Genomic DNA, 27,677 nt, shown 5'->3' on the forward strand with positions numbered 1-27,677 from the left:
GACCCATGGAAGCCTTGCTTTATCTCCTACTTGAGAAGGGATGTTAGTCTTTTACCATCTCTGGGTTTTTCCCTTTTGCTGGGCTGACTCAAGATGCAACCAGGACACCCCTGCACATGGATGCACACACATGTGCGTGCATCTGTGCCACGAAGAAGGGGGAAGATACAGACAGGGTTCCACATAGCACGCATTTCAGACTGACACAACGGATACCACTGAAAGAGAGAGAATATTGGTCTTATCAACCCAACACGGAATCGCGTGCTGGCGTCCAAAGTCGGTGTGTGTCCTAGAGTGCACTGCGCTTCTTCCGAAGGGGGCTCTGGCTGCTGCCGGGCTTCAACTCTGCATACTGCACCTGTGAAAACAGACAGACGTGACGCTGGCAGTTAGGTAACCCTAGCTCACCACAGTGTGCTAATGGCTCCCCGAGGACACACCAAGGCAAAGGAAGGAAGGTTCAAAGGTAATGAATCATTTTCTAAACACAGGAACATGGAGGGATTAATTGCAGGAAGGATTTGAAGAGTCATGCATCATTTCTTGAAACCAAAATATTAAAAGCAGATTTTTCTAATGAGATGCATGGGTTTCTGGGTTTCTACCTGCTCTCGGCACTGCTAGATGGTTTTAGCTCTGTGTATGCCCGTGTTCAACCAGAAAAGAGCTTAGTAACAGCCTCCTGGGAATGTTTATCTTAGTATATGATACAGCAACTTACTAAGAATTATTCATTTAGAAATATCTAAAATCTTGGGGAAAAAATCTCTGCCAATTACATACATTTCTTTTGCCAGAGGGGGGAGAAATGTTGAAAGTAATGCTGGCCCCAGACTAATAAAGATTTCTCTTATAAATGAATTTCATTTACAATGTAATGGCTAAAACATCTGTGACAAATATGAGCACGTGGGGAGTCCCCAGTGGCAAACTGTCTACTGTGTTATTAGCAAGTGCTCTTGGAGATACACGGAGATCTTACTAGCTTACTGTACATCTTCCTCAAATGCTCTTTTGTTGTGTCCCTCTGTATTCACGCCAGATCCAACTGGATGACCTCGCTCAGGGCTGGTGCCCAAACTGTGCACAGATACTCCTTAGTGGGGGCTTGATGGGAATTTCCATTCTTCAAGGATGCAGGCACAAACTCACATTGTGACTCAAGTGATGGTATGTTGCAGTCGTATTGCTTTGGTGTGTGGGCTTTGATAGGCTGATGGTGGAATGGCTTTATTTAAAGTATTGTATTACAGACCACATGTGCTCAGTATTTTGAGTATTTGTGCCAAACTCCCCAAGGACATCCTACCCCATCACATAAACTGAGCTACACTTGGTGGAAAGCAGATACGTGAAAAAAGCATGCTTTCTTTAGAGTGTCTTGTGAAGGTCCCCTAAGGGATGACACGCCTGCCAATCTTCAAGGCCAAACAAACAGGGGCCAAGTTACCATTTTACAATCATGCAATGCAATGTTGACAAGGAAATTCATATTTATAGAATGCATTTTAATAGATAATTATATCATTAAATGAAGGTTAAAAGATAAAGCATCACAAGGTCTTTTTTAATCTCTATAAGTGGGAATGAAGGGGAAAGAAACACTCTGGGGCCTTTCAGCCTTACGTCTCTGCAATCCACCCGGAGCTGCTGGGAAATGAATTACGGTACAGTGGCCTAGAAATTGATACTTGATTTGGGATTCTCTCAGACAATAAAAGATTGTGTCTTTGATCGTCATGATGGCATTTCATGCAACGGTCTCCCCATCTACCTATTCTATGATTTCTCTTCTCCATTAGAGAGGTCTTTGCCTGACCTCCTGCCTCTGGATTTATAGCAGTCTGATCTGCAGGGGCCTGAATTAGGCTGTTCTATGGACTTTGCGGTATTGTTGCCTTGGTTAACCTCTGTGTATCCAAAGAAAAGGGACTCTGCTGGACTAAGTGACCATTACCTGTGAATAATACTTCTGACTGATCTCAAATTATTGCATGCTGTCTCTGCCTCTATGTGTATTAGAGTAAGTGGGGGCTTTGCCCTCAGCATCTTTAAGTCTTCAAAGGGAAAGGGATAGGAGGGTAGCCTAGGAGATAATCAGGGCAAAAAAGAATCAAAAGAGTAATCCTCTTGCCCCCTACTTCCCGTAGAATGCCTGCCATCCGGAAGAGGAGGAAAATAAGCAAGCTTCCTCCGGCTCTGGATCTCATGCTCTCCTACTCGCTGAGCCCATCTTATCCTCTTTGGGAAGGCAAACGGTCAGAAAAGGGACAAACCTCACTACACTACAGCCTCACAGTGTGAGTTCCAGATCATTCTTAAGTAGCTCTTTTTCAGGATAATTTTCCCCAATCATCTCATGCTTCTGGACAAAGGTTTTCTTGCCACCTCCTTGCAAGGCAGGCCTCTTTAAGGATTTTCTGATTCGTTATCTCAATAACTCACACAAGCACAGCCTTGTGCTCCTCTGGCTCTGGGGCAGGCCAGACTTCGGGGTCGGGGCCCCTGTTGGGGGTGAGCGTTCATTACATACCTTTTGAACATCAGACGGTACTCTGGAGAGGAAGTCTAGTAGCTCATTATTGTCGATGGCGTAGGGATTTCGAAGCTTCTTAGTAAATTTATTTATGCCTGAAAAACAGAAATATCGGGAGATCTCTGTCTGTCTGTTGATGTCTCTCTATCCATCTATCTATCTTTAAAAACTCACCTGACTGGGTGAGGGGAAGCAATCACAAGTAAAAATTAGTGTGAAAACAATTACTGGACCTTAAGTCATGCACACGTTGCCGTCATGTGGAATCATTCACAAATGTCTTTTCTTGGAGGAAGGAAAGGGGGATCATTGGAGAGGGGTTTTGCCTTCTTCAGCTGTGAAAATCCCATTACAATCCCATCAGCAGGGCGGCAGAAACACACACTAAAACTGTGGAGCTCACTGGTTTTTTGGACGACACTGATTAACAGCCTCCTCTGCTAGGAAAATGAATGTCCCAGATGGGAAAAGGCCTTCACTAGCCCAAACAAGTCTCTGCTTGGGAGCTCTGGACCAAACCTAGCAGTGGGAGGTGGAGGGTGGGAGTTGTTTTTCTGTTGTTAAAAAGAACCCACAAGAAATCTATCTCCCACCCCCCCACCCCGTCCAACTCATTTTCACACGTTTCTCTTCTCTCACTGCAGAACAGAACTTGACATGTTGATTTTACTTTGATGCTGCAGGAAACTGTGAAAAGTTATTATTGGAAAATTATCTTACTGTGGTTGCTAGCTTAATTTATGGAACGTGGCACTGGTGCGAGGGTTTGGCTAGGCCATGAAGTCGGTACTGATTTAGGACAACGGTAATTAGAAGGGGGTGTGACGTTTAAGTTGTCCTGGTGGAGGCACCCTGGGCACGTGGGCACATCCAGGACAAGCTCTGCCCACGGTTCCCTCTTCAGAGGGAGGCGCCCCTCCACCAGCTTTTGTCTCCTACTCTGCTCCTAGGAACTTCTTGGAGGTGTGCCTGTAGCCAGAGCTTATAAATGTGGTCTTTTCACTAAATGTCAACCCTTTGTGCCGAGTCTTAGAAGCAGAAGGTGGCCTTCTGAAGTTTGCCCACAGAGCGCTTGTTTATTAAGGACCATATCTGAAGTCCTTGTCAATCTCCATGATGCTGAATGAATGTTCACGTTGGTGGTACCCTGACTGGTTCTTACTCTGAAGGCAAGGTAACATTTACCTGTTCAATAGTCCACAACAGAGAAGAGGTTTGATGTTTTTTCTTCTCTCATTAAATATTATTTTGCCTTCATCTAAGAACTGGACTTTCGGCATGCCATTACACCTGACGCAATGCCAAACTCCTGGTAGTTTCTTTAGAGAGGGTCGGGTTCACATTTGCTTGGCAAAGAGGAGCTGGCCATGTTCATAAGTCAAGGGTGCTTGTTGACTGGGCTGGGGAAGACTTCCTGCAAATAGCCCACTTTTTCTCAAGTCAAAGCCACTTTATGCCTTTCTTCCCTCTACCTCCACAGGCAGCTTCATGTTTCTAGCTAAAATTTCCCCCAGTGTTCCTTTAAAATACTCTCCACTGTGTTATTCTAAAGACATTTACTTGTAGCATGGGCTTTCTGGCAAGAGAAAACAGACAAGGCAAAATGATGAAGGGAGACAAAGATGTATTGAGGAAAGATATATCTTCTATTGTTAATTATATATAGTGTGCACATCTGGAGTCTTTACAACGAACAGCCAGGCAGGGATAATATCACAGCCGATCAAAACACTGCATTCTTAGTCACTGAGAAGATTATAAACCTGCCCAGTAGCTCAAATGCACCAATAAGGGCAGAAGAAGTCCACAAAACACTCCGACAGTCTATGTTTGAAAAACTTTGTTAGAATAAAAATTATAAGGAACTCAGATTGTGTGCTTCAAAAGCACACCTTGTTTTTTTAAGATGTCACGGGCTCAAATGTCAGTAATTCCACCATATTATCTACCGTGTAAAACCAAGTGTCAAGAGGGGATCATAGAGCCCGTGGTCATCTTTAAAGGGCAACTGGGCAAGGAACAAGGGTTTGGGAACAAGAATAGCTGGGTTCCAGTTCTGGCCTCACCATGGATTATTAGCTGTAGTTTCAGACAAATTACTTAACCTCCCTGAGCCTTAGATTTCTTATATTAAAATTTGAATAATAAAGACCTATATTATATAGTTCCTTGGGTTGAAGGGATAATCACATTGGACAACAAAGGCAAGAGGATTCTATAATCTGAAATTCCACCACAATGAAGGGAGCTACCATCATTACTGTAGATGTCAATAAGCCAAGAAAACAAAGCAGGCGGTGATGGAAGAGTCTTTATACTGGCAGGTATGTGACTATATACCAAATTTGGAAGTTGTGGGTTTCTCCAGTAGCATGCTAGATGTACCTTTAGATTTTTTAACCTAAACAATACAGATAGAGCATATCTGCTGTGAATTTTTATCTGTTTTTTTTTTTTAGATGAAGAAAGAAAGTGGGATTTAAATACCAAGGGATTAACATTTGGGAAAGACAGTATCATTTAATGATGATAGATGGAATAGATCAGTGGATTGGAATGAGCCCTCTGGTTAAAAAAATAAATCAGTCGGAGAAAGAGAGAGGAAAAATCACATGGCTGCTTTGCACATATGGTCACTAGGGAATAGACACTTGAAACTGAATTAGAACATTTTATGAGTGACTGGCATGTAGCCCTAACTGCAAAATACTGGTGGGGATGGGCGAGGTGGGGCAGAGGGTCCTTGCTTGCTCCTGTATCAAACACTAAGTGTCTTCCATGTGATATATATTGCACTATCAAATGGAGGAACAAAGTTAAATAAGTCACAGTTTCTTTCAAGCAGCTCAAAATCTGGCTTGGAGTTTGTAATCTACCTGGGAAATCAGAAGTGGCTAAGATCAGAACTGAAAAAGTATAATTAGAGCATCTATGATGAAGAACAGAATGGAAAGAATATGGGAAACCTCTCAAAAGGTACAGAAAACCTCCATGGGATCTAATCCTCAAAGGTACCTTGTCTTCTAGAAACACATACAACAAACAAATGACCGAAATTCAGTAGATACAGTTTTCTAGAGAAAATTCCAGACATCCCTCTTAAACCACTTCTAACTTAATTTTCATAATTACACTCCCAAATAAGAGAGGTGGTGAGCTCAAAAAATGCCATCTATGTAGATCACAGGTATTAAACTTGCAGACTCATCCACTCATAAAATATTTGCCAAGTACCCACTAAAGATCTACTACCTATATGTAGCTGCACTAGGAATTATACAGTTAAAGAGGAAAGAAAGTATCTCACTGTTTAAAACCTTACAATAAAGTTGGTGAGTCAAGGAATATTCCCCACAGCCATCATGAAATTAGGCTGCTTTCATAGACTTATGTTAAATAATTGTGCTACTTAATAAATACTTATACAAAAATGTTATTTGGATGTAAAGAATAGGGAAATACAGAACACAGAGTTAAAAAATTTTGCTCCAAAAGGTTAAAAAACATTGCAAACAAAAATTTAAGAATCTTATCTACCACTTCAGGACTCAATGAAAATGAGTAAGTAACTTAGGATAAGAAATAGTCTTTTGATGTTTAATAAGGTTAAAAGGAAAACTAGAAATTTAAGATGTATAAAGTTGTCTTCTTCTACATGATAAATTCTCTACCAAGAATACGATCATGTAAGAGATGTGCAAAGGAAAGTCCTGGATCTGTGCTAGCTAATAACTAACTTGTTTTGGAAAAGAATAAGTCCTAACAGAATGGCAGAATATATTCCATGATGGTATGGCAGGTTTTACATGATGAGAAGAGGCAACAGATCATGTGATAAGTCAAGGCTTATCTACGGTAAGCTCATCAATAAACTATAAACCTCTGTCTAGAACATAAAACTAAAGAATGAGACACAGAACATAAAGATCAAAGGGTTATTTTCATCCAGGAGAGCATCTTAAACTCCATGCTATTTCATAATTTCATCCATAAGCTGAACAATAAATAGAACAATGTCTCATTAAGTAGATGCAAAAAGTTGGTGTTGAAAAGCTGCCAAGAACTTGGAGGATAAGACCAGAAGTCAAAGGGATGTGGGGTAAATTGAAAGATGGATTGGAATCCCAATACTGACAAGCTAAGGAAGAAACATAGTATAGTCTTCTTTCTGGAGGGAGAGATGCAGAAAAGCAAATCAAGTATATACCAGAAGGATGAAGAAATCATGTGCAATAGTGTTTAACAAGCTGACCGTCAACTCACACCAACTTAAAAAAGAGCAAAACACTGGCCAAATGGTTGTAATTCTGGATCAAGTTCTTGTTCGGGTCAGACAACAGTTTTAAGATCTGTGTTTTAAATGTGATCAGCAAATGGATTGAGAAACTAACACAACGAAAAACAAGAAAGAATGAGATTATTCAATCTATACAGATAACATTCAGTATATGAGTATTCAGGGAAATGCTTTTATAAAATATGTATTCTTTCTTGATCAATGGGCCCCTGAAAAGCTCCATGCTCTCCTTCCTAAAGGTCAAATATGGGCCAATGTGCTGAAACTGAAAAACACAACAGAAAAACAAACAAAAACTAAGCATGGATATGAGACGACTTTCTCCGAGAGTAAGAGTCATCAAGTATTAAAATGGACACCTGAAGAGGGAGTTAGAATATCTTTTCCTTTTCTAGGGCTTGTTACAAAGGAGAGAGACTTTATGTAATAGGACTTTCATCTCCTGATAATAGAGAATGGATTATGAATGGCTTATGCTCTCTCAAAATCATTCTATTTCTGAAATGTTATGAGTTATTCCATTTTTCCCATGACTTTTCCCATTTCTGAATGTCTAGGTTTGGCCTTCCTCATCAGCAGGATTCTGCCTGGGTTCTCTTTGGAAATAGTCTACATTTAATGGTTTTAGAAATATTATAGCTCCCCCTCACCCTGGCATTTGCAGGCTTTCAGCTTTTGCTTACAGATGAATGCATCTCAACACAGTCACCTACATTTGGAACCTCTCTGAACCTCTCTTAACATCTGAAGATCCCTAGAAGGAGCTATGGTTAAGAACTGAGCAGTGGTCACAGGAGCTGAGCAATGGAAAACCAGAATTGATAGATTCTTCCAGAAAAGGGTTGATTGCTTCTCCAATTAATTAACTGCAATGCACTCTCCTTATATCAACCCAGCGCCCACCCAGCAACAGACACAAATATTCACAAAGTTGCTTGTAATTTTTCCAATTGCTAGCTTGAGTAGTAAATCAAGTCCTGAAATTTATTTCCAGTTTGCTATTTTTGTTTCTACTTTTTTTAAAAGCACCTAAACTTTACATAGGCTCACCATTTCCCCTGGTAAATAATAGCTTTTTCTTTCCTTTCAGGCACTGGTTAGGTAGTCACTGAGGGTCCCTCCCTTTCACCTCACTGCTTCTGGATTTAAGTATTGGGTTAGGTTATTTTTTCCTTCCAGGGGAGATAAAGTGTCAGGAGCAGGCTAGCAGTGTGGCTAGATCTACTTTTACATAATATAAAGGGCAAGATGCAGGTGTTTGCTCACTCTGAAAAACAGTGTTTCCTGAAAGTTACTGGGCCACAGCAGTATATTATTCAAGAGTATTTATGACTCTGAAAGCCCAAAGGGAAATAGCATACACAATCACATTTTTATTTGATTGCAATTATGCAAGAGGCCTATAAATATCTATGCTAATCATTCATGTAACTGGCCTTTTCAGGGAGGTCCTGGAAGTTTTTGTTCCCCAAATACTTTTCTTAATCTCATGTTTAATTGCCAACAAGAGCACATTTAAAGTTTATAGCCACACTTTAAAAATGAGTAATTGGTTCTTACCTGGAATTGATTGCTAGCAAAAGGACCGTGCCAAACTTACCCCAGATTAAAATGATGTACCGCAGTGGAATGAAATACAAAGTGATGGTGGCAACTGCCAGTATCAAACAGGCCAGGAAGGAAAGGAATGGGACCGTCCAGTTAAATGTGCTGTAGACAAACCACATACATGTCATTTTCTCTGATGCTCAAGAACAGCTGTAGATTCATTTTGCCATGTTTACTTCTTAGTTTATACACATGAAAAAGGTCTATTGGAAATGTTTCTTCTCAAAACTTGGAGATAAAAGTCTGCCAAACTGATTGGGCAGTAGAAAAACATTCTTGAGGAGAAAGTCACAAGACCAATTGCCATTCGGCTTGTCAGAGTCTTGGTGACTTTGCCTTCCTGGAACCGACAGTACTGAAGAGAAGACTTTGGCTCTCAGAAGTGATTAAACACTGCAATACTGTTATGTGGCTCTGTGCATGCAGAGCTTCAAAATGAAAGGTGAGTTAGGTCACTTCAAAGTCAATATTTCTCTCTCAATTAATACATGGTTGCCAGTAAATATTGAGAAAAGGGAGGATATTAGTACAGTGCTTTTGCATTTTTCTAATATATTTAGAGTTTCCAGACTCACTGACTCCAGAAGGTTCATAATGCCCTGAAATGGGCTGGGGAGCATCTGGCTATAAACCATTACACCACCAACCCAAGGCAATGTAGGGAATGTTGCCGTACATTATTTTCACAAGGCCCTTGGCTACTTTTGTTCTATCTACTGCCTGCTTTGACTTGAGATCTAGAATATGGCATGTAGAACTGAATGTACTATGGAAACCCTTGCACAATCCTAGAAAGTGATCATTAAATCCAGTGCCCTGATGAGAGCTCATGAGCGTCTGGGGCATTTCTCCTTCTGGGCCTTCATCTTCACTGAGATGAAAGATTTATTTCTGTTGTCTTTTTTTTTTTTGGTGGGGTGGGTGTTAGGGGATTTGGGGAGAGCAGCTTATAATAGTTATTGGGTATTTAATATGTGCCACTGTCCTAAGATTTTTTTTATATATTTAGATTGTAATGCTCACAAGTAAGGATTATCCCCCTTTTACAGATGAGCAAATCAAGCCTGAAATTAGGAGTTTGGTGTTAACATATACACACTACTATATATAAAATAGTTCAACAAGGACCTACTCTATAACACAGGGAACTATACTCAGTATCTCATAATAACCTATAGTGGAAAAGAATCTGAAAAAGAATATATATATATATATATATATATATATATATATATATATACACACACACACACACATATATACACAACACTGTAAATTAACTATATTTCAATAACAACTTTAGAAATATAAGAGCAATCCAGTTATACCTCAACCTCTTGTTAAAAATTGTTATTAATATTTTAAATCTTTGCCTATGGAGAGATACAATATTATGTACACATGTGTGTATATTTAATGTCTCACTTCTTTAAATTATAAGCAAAGGTGAATGCATTTTAATATGACTGTAGGTCATTTTAATGTGTTTCTTAGTGATATTCAGCTTATTTCCTTGCCAGAGGCAACTATTTAGCGAAGTGCTTAAGAAAATTGATTTTATAAGCAAACTGACATGGGTTTGAGTTCCAGCTCTACCTCTAAAAGTTGAGTGACTAGAGGAAAGTGTTTCAATCAATCTGAACAATAATTTCTCCTTTAAAGAATGGGAATAATAATAGTACCTACAGCATAGAGTTTTGCTAGAATTAAACAGGTACTTGCATTTACAATAGCTCTGGTAACACGTGAAAGATGGTTAGCTTAGTTTTCATATTAAATTTTTATCTTAAGTTTTGTTTCCAAAAAAAAAAAAAGTTAACTCTGCTTCTAGCACATTGTAAAAACTCACACACACACAAAAAAGGAAAGAAGTTACTATTTGTCTATCCCCCCCCTTGATGTTTTCCTCAAATAAAATCTCATTGGATACTAAAGAAATCAGTCCTTTGTCATATTTGTTGCAAACATTTTCCCAGTTTGTTGCTTTCTTGTCTTTAAAAAAAAATCTTGTTTATAATTTTTTAAAGATAAAAATTACGTATTTTACATGACCAAATTCATCAATTTTTTTCCCTGTTGATTTTTAGATTTGGTATTTCTTGTAAAAGACTTCCCCTAGTCAAGTGACTTGACATCAAGAATTTGAATAATCAATATTTCCCCCACTCCTTTATCATACTGCTTTCTATGTTATTTTAAATGTCTACATATTTGTAGGTCCATTCCTGACTATTCTCTTCCATAGCAGAATTTGTAGTAGAACTTTTTAGTAGGCAACCTCACAATATTTGAGAAAATGTTATGGATGCCACAATTGCCCCTGTTATGCCAGGGCAAGATATTTAACCTGCAAATATCTTTGCACAAGGACGCAGGGATACTACATGAATGTGTGATGCAGTATGGTTTGCAGTAGTTAAAAAAGAAAATAGCTTCAGTATCATCAATAAGATAATATCTAAATAAAATAAATATCTAAACTTATCTAAATAAAGAGGAAAAACTAAATAGATTTACACTCTGCAATACAATACAGCTTTAAAAAACCATGAGAATACGAAAAGAACACCCACACAAATACCTTTGCCCTCAACACAGAGGCTCAAAGCTAGATACAGTGAAAAACTAAGTTTCAGAAATATGTAAGTATGTATATATATATACACACACACACATACTGAGAAAACCTCTGGAGGATATACTCCAAACTGTGAATGATAGCTCAATATGATGGGGGGAGAGGGAAAGAAAGAGGGAAGATGGAGCTACAGAGAATAATGGGAAGCTTTCTGTTTGATTACTTTTATAATGGATGTATATCACATAATCAAAATAAATAAAAATATAAAATCAATAAATTAAAACTGAAATAAACAAGTAAAAACAAATACCAATCTGTGTGCCCTATTTTTGTTTTCGCTGTTGCTGTTTTTGATTTTTAAAGCAGAGACATAGTAAGTGGCATCCAGGGATGCCAATCCACAAGTAGGTAGCAATGGACCCGTCTCTTTTCCATTAGGTGAGCTTAAGCAATGTACTCTACTTCTCTGTGTTTTAATTTTCCCATCTGTAAAGTGGGAATAATGACTTTCTACTTTATAGAGATGCTGAGGTGATTCAATGAATTAATAAATGTAAACCCCTTAAAAACAATATCTGGCACATAGTAATTATTCAGTAAGTGTTACCTAGCCTCATTTTTCTTGTTGTTATTGCACAAAAGTGACATAAATATGAAAAAAGCTAATTATATCAGGTAGCATTTTGAAGATAATAAAAACTATGGAAAATGCATGGAACTACTTTTTATAAAGAAATATACATTATGGCTCCTTTTCTAAAAATAGCAAGCCTGCCTTTAAAAAAAGTTAAATAATAGCTAAATAATTTTTAATACCTTGAAACAAAAGAGAAAGCCACCATTAGGCTGACATAAATATAAGAAAACATCAGAGTGTAAAATATATTGCAAGAATTCTGGAGATTACCAACCTCCAAAGTCAATTTCACTCTAATAATTTCTGCCAAATATTGAAATTTTGAACTTCTGCATCTGTTACCTGCACGGGGGGCAGAAGATAAAGCCTAGGGCCTCCACAAAGGAAGATTCAAGTAGAAGAACATGGCATAAAGCTTACATTTTCAGGGTAAGGATGAATTGAGAGAGACAGAAAGACAGAGACAAAAAAGGGAGGAAAAGAAGGGAGGGACAAATCCACCATACATAAGTGGATGCAAAGAACTCTCTTGTGTGTCACGATGCTAGTGCCAGGACTTATCATCTGAGTTTATGCTACCAGTATACTCTGAAAAGCCTCAGCAAAAAATTTAATTAAAAAAAGAGATCCCAGGTTGAGTCACCCCAAAGTGACTTGAGCAATAATTCTAAGGAAATGCACTATCAACTCAGATATCCGAGTATGCCTCACACACACACAAATCCAAGGAATATGAGTTCATATTGAGTTCATAATTAAAACTGCAAAATATAAAAGGACACACAGCATCATGAGTAAGAGTCAGCAGAAGTAACAGCAAAATCCCAAACAAAAGACTTCAAATACAGAAAGCAAACACAATGTTAAATAATAATGTTTAATAATTTAAAAGTCATAAAACAGCCTTAAAAATATAGTCAAGGAAGAGATAATGAAAATTACCAAGAAGATTTGAAAACAAAGCAAGGAGAACTTTAAAAAGAAATACAGAGATTAAAGTTAAGACCCCCATGCATGGATTAAACTGGATCTTAAATATCAGAGGAAATAAGGTTGTGCAAGATAGTCCAAAGAAAGTACTTAGAAGGCATCACAAAGAGCAAAAAGATAGAAGATGTCAAAGAGAAGAGACATGGAACATAGATTAATTGACTGAATTGACTGGGAAGATGATAATAGTAACAATTAATATTAGACTGTGGTAATAAGCCATGCTGTAAACTCTAGGGTAACAACAACAACAACAGCAACAAAATGGTAAAAGGGTGCTTATATAGAGAGGAAAATAGAAGAAAATTACAGAAAATAATGAAAAAAATCCAAAAAACAGAGCAAGGGCAAAAAAGACACAATAAAAACCACAGATTTAAATCTAAGTATATCAGTAACCACATTAAATTTGCATGCACTACATGCTGCAAGTAAAAGACAGTGACTCTCAGAAACAAGAGAGATATCTAAAATATAAACAGGTTGAAAGAAAGTGATAGAAAACTTGTATTATGAAGAAAGCATTAAAAGGAAGACGGTATAGCCATATCATTAGTTAAACAAGACATTAAGGCCAATTTTTAAAATCGGTCACTTTCTACTGATTAATGATCCAATTCAACAGGAAAATGCAACAATTTTAACATGTACAAACCAAATAACATAACTTCAGAATATAGAAAGCAAAACCTGATCAAACTTCAAAGAGTAGACAAATCCATGACCCCAGTGGAAGGTTTTAACACACATTTTTAATTAATCCAAGAAGAACCAAAAATAAATACCAGTATGAGTATAAAAGATTTGAACACCATCAACAAATTTAATCAATGAATATATATAAAATAATATACTCAATAACCTTCTTTTCAAAAATTTATAAAAGTTGGCCATTTGTTAGAAATTAAGCAATATACTTCTTGGCAAGGAAGAAATAAAAATAGAAATTAGAAAAAAGTTTTTACTAAATGTGAATTGATAATGAGTATCAGTGCCTAAATGTTTGGCATGGAGCTAAGCATTTAGGAAACTGTAGCGCTTTAAATGCTTACGTTAGGAAAACAGAAAGATTGAAAATAAATGATCTAGTTATCCATCTTAAAGAGTTAGAATAAGAATAATAAATTAATCTGAAAGAAAGTAGAAGGAAGAAAGTAATAAAAATAAGAGTAGTAATTAATGGAAAAGAAAACAGGCAACAGGGAAGATTAACAAAGGCAAATGATGGTTCTTGCCAAAGACTAACATAATTGATAAATGACTGTCAAGAAGAAAGAAGGGAAAACACAATTTTGAGCATAAAAAAGTGAACAATGCTACAGATTCTACTGTCATCAAAGATAGTAAGAGGATTTTATAAACAACTTCATGTCAAAAAGTAGAAAATTTAAATGAAATGGAAAAACTCTTAGAAAATGACAACTTACAGAAACAGATATGAGAAGAGATAGAATAGCTGAACAGATCTCTACATATATTATAGAAACTGAATATTTAATTAAAATCTTCCCTGAAAGAAAACTCAGGCCCAGATACTTCACTAGAAAATTATATAAAATCTTAAAGAAAGTAATTACACCAGGCTTACACAGACTCTTCCAGATAATGGTAAAGAGAGAACACTGCTCACCTATTGTATGAGTCTAGAATAACCTTCACACCATAAAGAATTTTCAAGAACAGAAAACTATATATCATACCTCACTGATGGTCACAGCTGCAAAAATTCTAGGCAAAAAAATTGTAAATAAAATCCGAGCATATATAAAGAGATTGGATAGCATGATGAAGCCGAGTTTATTCCAGAAATGTAAGATTGGTTTAATATTTGAAAATCAATCATAATAATATACCACATTAACAAAAATAGGAGAAAACAAAAACAACCATAAGGTTATCTCAATGAATGCAGACAAAAAGTTTGACAAAACTCAACCTACATTCACGATAAAAACTCTCAGCAAACTAGGAATAAAAGGGAAATAAATTCCTTAAGCTAATAAAGCACCTTTACAAAAACCTACAGAAAACAACATTCTTAAGGGTAAAATGTTGAAAGCTTTCTCTCTGAGATCATGTATGAGAAAGCAATGTTCACCAACACCAATTGTGTTCAACACTGTACTGGAGCTACTAGCCAGTACAATAAAGCAAGAAAACAAAGTAAAATGTATAAGGACTGAAAAGTAAGAAAGAAAAAAAATTATTCCTGATGATATGTTTATGTAATACAACATCCAGAGCAATAATTTTTACATAAAAATTAAGATAATTAAGTTTATCAAGGTTGATAGATTCAAAGTCAATGTAGGAATATTAATTTTACTTTTATATCCCAGTAGCAAACAGGTAGAGAGGAAATCTGAAAAAAAAGATACCCTTTAAAATAGCATGAAACCAATCAAATACTTCAGACTATATCTCACAAAAATGTATCAAATTTTTATACATAAAACTGTCAAATACTGAGATAAATTAATGATGATCTAAGTAGATGAAGGAATATATTACATTCATGTGCTAGAAAACTTAAATTTTAACAAGATGTCAATTTTTTCCCAATTAATGCAATCCTTATAAAGATCTCAATGATCGTTTGCTTGTGTGCAAGTGCATGGTGTGTCACGTGTGTTTATGTGTTGGATGCTAAAAGTGGAGATACGTACCAGACACATTCGTACACATGCTGTCAGATTAGCCCTCCTAAAAGCCAAGTCATTTAAGTCATGTATTTTTCTCTTGGCAACCCACAGTTTTAGTGGTAAAATGTTGAAATGTTTCAGTTTTTAAAAAATTTAAGACACAGAGAAAGAAGGTCAAAGCAATTTACCAAAAATAATACTCATAATAGTTAATATTTTTACGTGATTACTAAAGGCCATCCACTGGTTTAAACTCTTTTTAGGCACTAATTCATCCAGGAATGTTATGAAGTAGGAATTATTATTATGCCCATTCTACAGATGAGAACTTGAGTCAGAAAAGGTAATAATTGGCCCCAATCACTTACGCCAGTATAAGTGGCAGAACTGGGATCTGAATCTAGAGAGTTGGCTCAAGAGCCTACACTCACTGTCTGTATAGTAGACATTTCAGAAAATGTAAGATGGCACATTTTACTCATTTAATCCACTGAATATTCCTGCTTGTAAGACTGAGGACTTAATTCAAAGATACTGGCACTAACACTCAAAAACTTACTAGACCATCACTCCAGTTACCATGGAGTATCTTGTCTTTCATAGAATGCCCAAGATTGAAGAACTCTGATAAATCAAAGCTTTCCATCTCAAAATTAAACAATTTGTTAAATATTTTCACAGAAATCCCCAGACTTCCTGACTTGGCAGCTCCCTAAATTCTAAATACGGAATCCCTGACTCAAACCTTTCAATGAATGAAAAAAATCCAAGGAATCCCCATTCATTCATTCAACTCTTCAGGTTCACTAACACATCCTAAGAATGTCTTTGACAAAATTTCAAAACAAAACCCAGAAATTATTGTGACCACATCCAGTAAGGTGGGTAAAACTCCATCCTAGAGTTCCTCTCCCAACTGGGTGCCCCACTAGTTGACCTTTGTGTCAACGAAGTCATTATTTTCCTCATTTCCTAGGCATGGAAAAATGAAGTCCTCTGACTCTTCTACCCATGGAAACAGAAACGAGGGTCATAAAATCCTGTAGACCATTCTTTCATGATTTACCCACATGATGCTTTCCTTCATACATGCATGGTTTTCACCCCAGTTTGTGAACTCTCTCCTCACAACTGGCCTCCTGTTCTAACCTTGGTCTTTCTGCCTTCATTCTCTGTCCCTTAAACATGTTACTTTAGATAAAATATAAGATCCATCAATCTATCATTCCCTACATGCTCACCATCATTCAAACTTCACTTATCCTGCTTTCTCATCTTCGTTGCTTAGTATTTCATAATATTACTTCAAAGAAGTTCTTATTCCTAGGAATGTGCCTTCTAAGCCTTACTCTGGAACATTTGTAGGGATGACTCCCCTGTCCTAGGTCTACCTTAATTTCATTACCTCCTCTGTGGAGATTTCCCTCACCACTCAAGGACACAAGTGTTGGAGCCACCACTCTATAATGACAGGACATACAAGATACCTCAGTATTCTGACCCACCCTGTCTGCTGCCTGGGATAATATAAATGCCACATGTTAAGCAAATGTTAGCCTGATGCATGCATACATTTGAAATATGTATACAATGAAAGAAGGTAATTAGAGAATGTAGAGAAAAGAAAATACCGTTCACTCCATGTAAATGCAAAATCATCAGGGTCTTTGCTGTCAGTAGCAGGGAAGCCTTGCTCTGAGAGATTTATGTAAGTCTATTTATTTGTTAGCTGCCAAAAGTTGGGGTAAAAGTTTTTCCTGGTCCTTATGTGCTGAATTACAATGGAATTCCAACAGAGTTACACATGACGTTGTACTTGAATGCCCAGTGGGAACTTTAAGGTCACTGTAATAATGAATGGCCAAAGAATTAATAGGAGTTGAGCCTCATGTGCCTTCCTGTGTTGCAGCTGGGTAGAATAGTGCTCTGTTCATGGCTGAAAATACGTCTCAGACGTGGCCACCACAGCTGTGTTGGGCACAGCCGCTGTCAAAAGCACTGTAGAGTTGGGGGCCTGTTTAAATCACTCTGCCCTCTTCTCATCAGACACAGTTCCTTGACCATTATCAACTGCACAACAGCTACATTTGTCTATTAACAGACATTCAAACGTGGAGATACTTTTACCAAAGGACATGGCCTTCTTGCCTCAGTCTTGCCCCCGTTCCACATCCTCTTATCTTCTTTGCTGCCAGTACCTCCCTCACTCAATTTTTTTCATTTGCTTTTCCATCCACTCAAGGCCCTGCATGACCAGCCACATCTCCAGGCTCTGCCACGTCCATCCCCAGTGGCACAGACATACTGACGCCCCTCCATCTCCCTGTATCTAGCACAGTCTTGGGTTTTGAGCCTCTACACAAAGGTGCCCACCTACTGAAGCCCCCATTCATCAACTCTGTGCCCAGCTAGCTCTTCTCATTCTCAGAGATGCTGATAAGTTGTTGCTTCTTCAGAACTTTCCTTTGTTTCTCTCTCTCTCCTACAACCTTCCTGGGATGTAGGACCTCCCCCCGCATCCTACCTAACCTCTACCTAGCATCAATGCTATTCTAATTGTCTTATTAGTGTTCTTCTCCCTCGTTGGAAAATAGATTCCTAGAGAGAGGGAAGTGGGGAGTGGCAAGATGGGGGTGGGGGTTTAAAAGGTACAAACTACTCTGTATAAAATAAATAAGCTACAGGAATATATTGTACAACACAGGAAGTATACCCAATATTTTATAATAAATTTAAATGGAATATAATCTATAAAAATTTACTATCTTGCACACCTGAAACTAATATACTATTGTAATCAACTATAACACAAAAAAAGAATTAAAAATAAAGTATTATTTATTTTAAAAAACACACAAAGAAAGAGAATAGATCCCCAGAGGATAATGACATTATAGTATAAAGTGAGGAGGGGAAGTTCAAACCAAAGATCCATGGCTTACTCATTTTGTGATCTGGGCTTCATATTTAACCATTCTATACTTCAGTTTCTTCATCTGTAAAATGGGGATACTAACAATCCTTACTCTGTAGGGTTGTTGGAATCATTTAATCCAATTCCTTTAAGTAACTCCTTAAAGAAGTTGCTATGTAAAGGGCTTAGAACAGTATCTGGCTGGCACATGACATTAGTTGATGTTTCTGTACCACGGGCCTCTCACTGCTGTGGCCTCTCCTGTTGTGGAGAACAGGCTCTGGACGCGCAGGCTCAGCAGCCATGGCTCACGGGCCTAGCAGCTGCACGGCACGTGGGATCTTCCCGGACCGGAGCACGAACCCGTGTCCCCTGCATCGGCAGGCGGACTCTCAACCACTGCGCCACCAGGGAAGCCTGCATTTCTCATTCTTAAACCAAGCCAGTGCCTGAAACTCAAACACTGACAGTTGAATGCGTGAATGAAGAATTATAAATGCTCTCTTCATCATTTCACTATTTTCTACTGTCACTTATGTTTTTGCTAAGTAATTTTGAGGGTACATTCAGGAATCATTTTTCAATTTATATGAAACCTAGAGAAATAAAGCATATAAATATCAATATACATGACCAAAGCCCCCTACTGCTCTTTAGTTTTTCTTGACATTGTTCATAGGAATAACAATGTGTAAGTTCAGTAAAAACTCACTAAATTTGAAGATAACTTTGAACCTTTTTTTTTTTAAGCAAAAGAAACATGTTTGCTATGCCAACAATAAATGGACACTCAAGGGCAATTTCATGTAATAAGGGATGGAGGAATAACATCAGTAACCACAGAAAGTTCCATATTAGCTGTTTATATTCCCTGATGTTAATCACCACTTATTGATTTCCCTGCATCTTGATAGACAAAATTTCACTTGGCTTTTAGCACTAATTTTAGTCTCTTCTTTACCCATGTAATTTCTAAATATTATGTTCTTTACTTAAAGAAACTAGAATGGCCAATAAAATAAGAAACAGTATTAATTAATCTTTAGAAAGAACAAGATGGCTGACACAACTCTGGATTTAAAGGGGGAACAAACATCTACAATTCAAAAGGAAGAAAAAACCTGCTCTGTTCATTGGTATCAAATGAAGACCAAGTTACGCAGAGTTCACAATGTATAAAACAAAATAAATAAAAAAATAAAAACATGAATCACGAGAGTTTTTCTCAATTGAGACTCCATCAGAGAATTTAGTCTTTATGCCCTAATGTAGGTGGATGGCAAGCTATGGGTTGGAGCTGAGTCAAATCTAGCCTGACATCTGTTTTTGTAAATAAAGGTTTATTGGAATACATATCACATCCATTCATTTACGTATCAACTATCTGCTTTTACACTTAAACAAGGGAGCTGAGTAGCTGTGACACAAACTATATAGTCCAAAGCTGAAAACATTTACTCTTGGGTCCTTTATGGAGAAAGTTTGTTGACCCCTGTCCTAATCTGTCTATGTATGTGATGAATTAACTTTACATCTTTGCATCTGTGATGTTACTAGTTAGGTACCATTCTTTGGAGAACAGAGAAAAAAATTTCACTCAAGGCATTTACTGTATTCTGTGATTCAGATGAAAAAGCCTCCTTTAAAGCATATTTGCTTCCTTTTTTATTTCTGTATAGGACAATCTATTTTTTAATCTATAGCTTATCACTTAAACCAGAATATTTTTGAGAATGAATAGAGGCAGTATTAATAATTATGCTGGGACAACTGGTGTAAATTGGGCCATACAGCCACCCTGTGAAATTGACAAGCCCAAAGAACACACCAATCAAAGTTAAAAGGCCCAAGACTGTTGCTTTTGTTTTTTCTTTGTTTTTGCATTTTCTGATCCTATCCTCCCTAAGACTCCCAACCCTCATTTGTCCTAGTGGATGGCAGTTTCACTTCACAACAACACAAATGTAGAACTTACTTTTTAATTCTTTCTCCAAAAGAAGCTATCTCCTCCAAGATGTTTTGAACAGTTGAGACAATATCCTGTACCATATAGATTCTTTCAATTAAGCCCTTTTTCTCAGATTCCTAAGAAACATAAAAGATTTAACTCAGTTACTTCATTTTTATTGGTCTGCTATAGAAATTATTATGCCATATTATCATAGCATGGTTATTATCAACAGAGTGACGTCAGAAGACAAACTTACATTTTTCACAACTTATTTATTGACTCCCCCCGATCCCTGCCTACTCGTGAGATGTGACCACTTGTAGTGGGCAAGCATGTCGCTACCTCAATATCACGAGCTGATGAAGGGGAGCCCCACAGACAAAAGAACTTCATTTCCCTGTGGAGTTGCTGCTTCTCTCAGAGAATTCTGCAATCCTTTCCATTGGCTGATCCTGATTTCTTCTGTCTTCACAAGGTTAGCTTACTTACCCTTCTCTCAGTAGTCCTTCAGAAAGGTTTCCAGCAGATAACAATAAGGCATGTTCGATATCCAGATTTTGTATATGGAATTCAGCTTTCTAAGAATATTACCCTTACTTCGCTTATAGAAAACCTAAAATGTGTTTTACCATGTTAGGTAGCTAATGTTTATAAAATAATTTAGAAATTACTCCCATATTGGAGAAAAGATGATTCCCTGAAGAGTGGCATTTTCATGCTATTTCTTATATTGTGATACCATATCCTAGCTCCCTTATGAACTCTACTGTAACTGGGATTTAGTTAGTGTCTTCTTAGCTTAGGCCTAGCTGGGTCACTGTAGCTGTCACATCTAACATATAGTACCTAAAACCTCAAATAAATCTAACAAAACGTATTTTTTTTCTACCTAAAATTTTACTTGGGTTAGAATTGTACTAAATTATTGAGCAAATATCTTCTAAATTTAAGAGACCATTTCTATAATAATCTTATTTGCAGCAAAAGAAAAATAAATCATTCTCATCTTGTATTCTCTGTCCCATCAAACTGGGCCCGTAGATGGAAGAAGGAAAACACACCACCCCATACTGATTGCAGTGACTGGTAAAAGCACCAGTATGGCTGAAATGTCAAAAAGCACAAATTTCCCTTCTTGCATCTGCCCTTGTTTATGGAGCTACTGGCAGAAACAGAGCAAAGAGAGGGGCTGAGATTAGAATGTACCATTGCTACCCCCTTTTGAGTAAGGGTGCTGGGCTGGTTTGAATAACTTCTTACCATCTGTTCTGTACCCATTTATGCCACCATTCTGTACAGAAGGAGAGGTCATACTCATTGCTTCCTCTTGCAAAGTCAAACTCACAAGACATTTTTACTTTTTCACTCTAATTTCAAATTTCTTCTTTCCCTTATTCTCTTACTGACTCTAATTCTTCAAGTCGTTTGCATCAAAAATTGGATAGACTGTCAGAGCGACTTAATTCATCTTCAGCAATCCACCGTCTATTAATGGGCACAATGGTGAAAACCCATCTCTGTCTGCCACAGAAGCATTCATGTTTATAAAGGAGGATTTGAAAGCACAAGGGAATTTGACCCAAAGGGCAAAAGTGGCTTCCTCTTCTCAACAGTGTAGAGTTTAGGTCAAAACAATTTCTTGGAAAATGAGTCAAATTTCCATATGGCTCAATTTCATAAAAATTTCCTATTTTAGTTGACTGATTTTTTTTTTCCCCTATGAAACAGCCAAATGCGGAGGTTCTGGTTGTGAAGAAAAGCCTGAGTACACCAAAATAATAAATGATTCTCACAATGTTCTTTTACTTTTTAATGAATTTGATGTTTTAGTTTGAACATTCAATATTTAAAGACTAGGCCAAAGAATTCCACTGTATCTAGGGTACCAGCATAATTTATGAACCATATCTGTACACTTTTAAGAGTGAAAGTAATCAGAATTATAAATTTTTGAAATATTTATCAACTGACAACTTGGTTTATTAGTGGATCTATAAAGTTATTTCATTTTATTTTCATAATGACATTGTTTCAAAATAAAAAAATATATTTTACATGCATTAGAACAAAAGAGATGTGCTTATATTATCTGAATTTTAAAATGATACATGAAGAATGATTATTCATGCTACATACTCATATATTTAATTGGTTTCCTAGTTATATCTGTTTATAGTCCCATGTTAAGATTACTTTTCCAAAAAATGTACTTCTTTAATGTCATCTTTTCACTTATTTCATAAAATTGTTCTTACTTATCTTCAGAATTGCACTTAATGGTCATTAAATTGACACCTTTAAGTGACTCTACTGTAGGCCATAATTTTAATTACAAAAATACTCTCTCTCCAGGCAGAGGTACCTTGAAAACTCACAACAAAAATGTGATACATGAAGAATATTCTCAATTCTATATTTTAAATATTGAAATCTGTATATATTTCTGCCCAAATAATTTCTAAGGCATGATATCTTGTATCCATTCATATGAACTTTATCTGTCAATCTTTTTTCAAGATAAAACTTTAAGTTGTCTCTATAATTCTCCACAAAATTTATGCTGAAAAATTAATGGCTTCTCAATTTCCTTCCATTCCTGGGTAGAATTATATTTATCCTACAAAAATCAAAAGATTTTTTTATCCCACAAATTGAGATAATCCAAAGTGTAACTTCAGAACTTAAACACTAAATATGCACAAATAGGTCAACTATTTGACCTCACAGTTTGCTTTGTGCTGAATATCCCTTTCTTTTGTAAAGAAAAAAAAAATCAATATCTTTTATGCCAGTTCTTGTAAAATTCACTTCCATTTACTAAAGGCTTCCAAAGATGAAGTTACTTAGCATTTTCAGTCATCAAAAATTTTGATTAAAAATATTCCAACTGGGCTTCCCTGGTGGCGCAGTGGTTGAGAGTCCGCCTGCCGATGCAGGGGACGTGGGTTCGTGCCCTGGTCCGGAAGGATTCCACATGCCGCGGAGCGGCTGGGCCTGTGAGCCATGGCCGCTGGGCCTGTGAGCCATGGCCGCTGGGCCTGCGCGTCCAGAGCATGTGCTCCACAGCGGGAGGGGCCGCAGCAGTGAGAGGCCCGCGTACCGGGGGAAAAAAAAAAGTTCCAACTGATATGACCAAAATGCAACAAACATTTAAAAGATTTATTTTTTTCACAAGAGTTCAATAGCTTTGGGGAATGTTTAAGTTGACTGAGAGTTCTTCAAAGGTTTCAAACATTCTTAAAATCAGACTGATGGATGGATGACTGGCAGCAAAAACAAAGTGCACACTGCCATGCTGAAAGAAGTATATTTTTATATCTGAACATATCTCTGCCATGAAAACTGCTGTTGCTATCCCAACTCTGTATACATAAAATATTTATAAATGTGGACACTACAGCTTCTAATTCAATTGGTGGTGCATTATCACTTGTCTGTATGCGATCATGGATAATCAGGGCACCATGATCTATCAATTGTACATTTCTGCTTCAAAGATCCCTTCAATTTATATGAATATCTTATTAGCCATGATGCTGTGCTTCATCAAAATCTGCATTCACATTATCACTACAAAATTAAATAACCCTCAATGCTAAATACTTAAACTAAATTTACAATAGCATTCCTGATGTCAGAGTTTTGTTTGTAAAATTAACTTGCAAAAGCTTTATTTTGATTCCATATAGTGGATGAAAAAAAATCATAATTTCAAGTCATCATGGCGGGCTATTGGAAAAGTTTTCAATTAGCAATAATCATGCCTCATTGATTGAGGCATTGTATGAGTACAACAATTTCAGAATTAACTTATTTGATATTCTGTTTGAATCATTTGATGGCATGCTAATAAGACTGGTATCATTTGATTCTTCACAAGGTTTTTAATATATTGATGCAACTGAAGTCAACACATTAATACCTACCTTGCCCTTTTTCATATATGCATAACTAAACCTTGGAATGGAAGATGAGATAAATGTGGAAGAACAGTCATTTGATCTGAAAGAAAAGTCATGCTGCACAGAGAGATTTGTAAACACATCTTCTGGGCTGTGTAAATTAACATCATGTTTCCAGAAATAGTCTTCTAAAAGTAACTATTGACAGCTGAAGGCTCTTCAGCAGGTTTGTAACTTAAGTTTACATGTATCAGTGATGTGATCATGGTCCCAGTGGTAGACAGGAAATGTGAACAGACATTCAACAGTTAGTCTGTCAACAATTATCTTGAGAAATGGATTGTCAGTACTTGATTATTCATTAAACATGTACTCTTTATATTTATTATTATTATTATTTACTCACTGAAAAAGCATTATCAAACAGTAAGAAGGAGGAAGGAAGGTTCCAGGCCTCCTAACTCCAGCAGAATGACCTAAAGGTCCAACTTACACTCCTGGCCTTCATGAAATCTTCCCTAGGGATGCCAGTCCACACCAACTACAGTCTCGTTCTTTCAATTTGCATCACCCCTCTACTCTTTTCATCATTCTAGTAGCAAATGTTCTTTTCACTCTCTACACTGCAAGCTTTGTCTTTTAAAACATGTACTATTGATTTCATGGGTCTTTAATTATATCTGCCAGTATACCAATGGACATGTTATATGGTCTTTGATATTAGCATTTCCAGTAATAGGAAACCAAGGTACAAGGAGGTTAAGTGATGTGTCTATGTCCAGATTTGTCTATGTTCACATATATGTGGCAGAGAATTCCAGTCCAGAACTACTAAGTCCAAAGGAAGAGTGGACATTTTCTAGTGGACATTTCACAAGGTAGGCATTCAGCTCACACTTGTTCTTTTCGTCATTTGCTTCTTTAGTGTCTATGGATCTCTGTTCTCTCAACTCACTATATAATACATGATTTGTAGACATTTCATTCAGTTACATATTTCTATCTACTGTTCATTTCCAGTATTATTTGCCCAGTTTTCATGAGAATGTATGTTAAATTACACTTTTTAAAAATATTTGGGGAAAAACATTTCTTTCCATTCTTATTTTTTAACTTTTCTTGCTAAACATTTTAGCAAACATTATGTATAATTTGCATAAAATACATACCATAATTTACATTATAACAAAATGCATTCATTCTTACCTAGGAGCTGAAGTAACCAGGGTTTACAACAACAGATGCAAAGTTAGGGGGATAAAAACAAAAAACAAAAAAAACTTAAGATGTACCAACTCCACAGGCCTACATATTTTATTAATCACAGGCTATGGAGTCAGAGGGAAGTGAGTTCAACATGGGTCTTGTCATCTACGAGGTTTGTGATCATGTCAAGTTCCTACTGGTTCCTGAGTCACAATTCTGCTATCTGGAAAAGGGAGATCATAATCCTGACTCTGACTGGAGTATTTGGAGAATTAAATATTGTATCATATGCAAATCATTTGGTACACTCCAGGTGCTTCATAAACATAAGTCCTTGCCCTTCAAGAGTGAGAAGAGACAAAAGAACAAATAACCTTTTGTCTAGTTTAAAGAATCCTGGGGTTCATTTAAGTTTCAAAAGCAACGATCTTCCAGGACAAGTCTACTCATGTTGCCCTGCGTTGTACAAAAGATCATCTGGCAGTTCTATCTGCATCATGCTGGCTTTATTTACACGTTTCAGATTGAACCAGGGAATGTGGTGATAACACAGTTTAGCAAACACAGCATTACCTCTGCGGCTGCTACCAAATTGCCAAGGAAGAGTAACAGTGATTCATTCAGAAAAAGGAAACTGTTATCACATGTGCTTATATTTTCCCTTAACATATAAGGCTTCTAATTTATAGAGGGAAATGTGTAATAAAAATAGTGATGGCCACTGGTGTGATTAAACCAATGAACAAGGAAATTGTGGCTGAACACATATTTTTAGATTCCTACATTTCAGAAAGAATGGATTTTACTTCTGATTACTTGAAAAAAACACCAATACATAAGTAAAATTTGCATGATTTAGGGCCTACTTGATGAGCAAATAGGTAATAACATATAACAGAAGAGATGAAAGCATGGAAATTTTCAGATCCAGAATTCAAATTTCAAAAGGTTCCTTTGCTTTGTTATATACTACAGAGAATGACTGTAAGAATAATAATGTAATTGTAATAATAATTGTAAGAAAAATAATGACAAACTCCAAATCTGTAACCTAAAAATGTATATTATTATATAAAATGTATGTAAGATCATCATTTTTTCATTGTCCATTTGTTTATAAAATGTCAAAAAGAAAAAAAGAAAGAAAAACAACACTGAGTCTTTAGTGGCTAGGTTTTAGAGACAGTTGACTGAAGAACAAATAATGTGCCTGTGTTGTAACATGGTTGTTCTTTAAGAACAAAGCCAATAAATAAATAAATGAATCAGTGAGGCAGTGGAGTTTTTCTTCTTCAAGGCTTTGTTGGCTTCCCCAATGTCTCCAAAGAGCATAGCACTGTAGGTGCAATAAACTAGCTTCGAGCCTCTGGGAGAGAATTAACACCATCAAAATGAATTTACAGCTAAGAATTCATTATATAATCAGTATGCTACTTTAAATCTTTCCCACATGTTCTGGTTCAGGAGAAAAAAATCTCATTTCTCTATTAATTACCTAAGCAAAACCAAAGAGCTAGTCCTGAAAATTGACCACGTCAGGAAAGATCCTTGGGACATGCTTAAAAACTGAGTAGTATTTGTCACAGGATGCCCAGGATTCCCACAAGGGATTGATGCAAAATTTCTATCTCAGGATCGTCCCAGTAATGCCAACCATCCAGGGCAAAGATAACGCAAAAATACGACTTTAGACTTTAAATGGGAATCTGTTTGGTCTGTTTCATCCCACTGAATATTAAAAGCCTGCAATTCGAAAACCTGAAGAATTATAAACATCAGAAATAGACTGAGTGGCATTTAGCAGGGGAAAAAAAAACCTCTCAGCATCTGTCATAACAAAGAACAAAAAGTAATATTTCTGATACACGAGATTAAAAATTGTTCTTTGGGAATCTGGCTTAATGCACTGGGAACTGTCTTTAAGGTTTCTTCCCATGAGCTACGTCCTGTGTTCGTGGACGGACACACACACACACACACACACACACACACACACACACACACCCCTCTATGGTATGCTATTAAAATGAGGGGAAAAGTCTGCAGTCTTTCAGGAGAATACTTCCTTCTCAAGTAGTATTTTTGCTTTGGGAAATGAATATGAAACAGACTGGATTTTGAACCAGTATCATTTCTAAGTAGTTATAAACTGCTCTAACTATCTGTTCATTACATAGAGCCCTTCCTTCTACACTGACTGGTATTTACCAACATGTTTCTTTGGCCTGCAACAGGATTCTCATCAGGGATCAAATGAGAGGGCTGAAAAAGTAAAAGGAATAAACATCATCATGAGGAAGATGTTGAAAAAACACTTTTGAAAAATTGGGAACAATTTGGAAAAAAATTATTTGGAATTAGACCTTGGGAAGATTGATTTCCTTAAAAGTTTCTCTGAGCCAATTGACAG

The 27,677-nt window shown here is 36.8% G+C and overlaps 1 protein-coding gene across 5 annotated transcripts in view; it reads right to left on the reverse strand.

The window, feature by feature from the left end:
* Positions 1–292: 292 nt before the first annotated feature.
* MCTP2 (multiple C2 and transmembrane domain containing 2) overlaps positions 293–27,677 on the reverse strand; it is a gene marked incomplete at both ends in the record, with an annotated part of 197,884 nt that continues 170,499 nt past the window's right edge. For all 5 annotated transcript variants that reach the window (XM_079699877.1, XM_079699876.1, XM_079699875.1 and 2 more), the window contains 4 exons: positions 293–361; positions 2,537–2,634; positions 8,437–8,546; positions 20,184–20,293. In XM_079699877.1, the coding sequence (XP_079556003.1) occupies positions 293–361; positions 2,537–2,634; positions 8,437–8,546; positions 20,184–20,293 (387 nt within the window). The remainder of the gene's footprint in view (positions 362–2,536; positions 2,635–8,436; positions 8,547–20,183; positions 20,294–27,677) is intronic.

The sequence above is a fragment of the Hyperoodon ampullatus genome, assembly GCF_949752795.1.
Source record: "Hyperoodon ampullatus genome assembly, chromosome: 3".
Lineage (NCBI taxonomy): Eukaryota > Metazoa > Chordata > Mammalia > Artiodactyla > Ziphiidae > Hyperoodon > Hyperoodon ampullatus.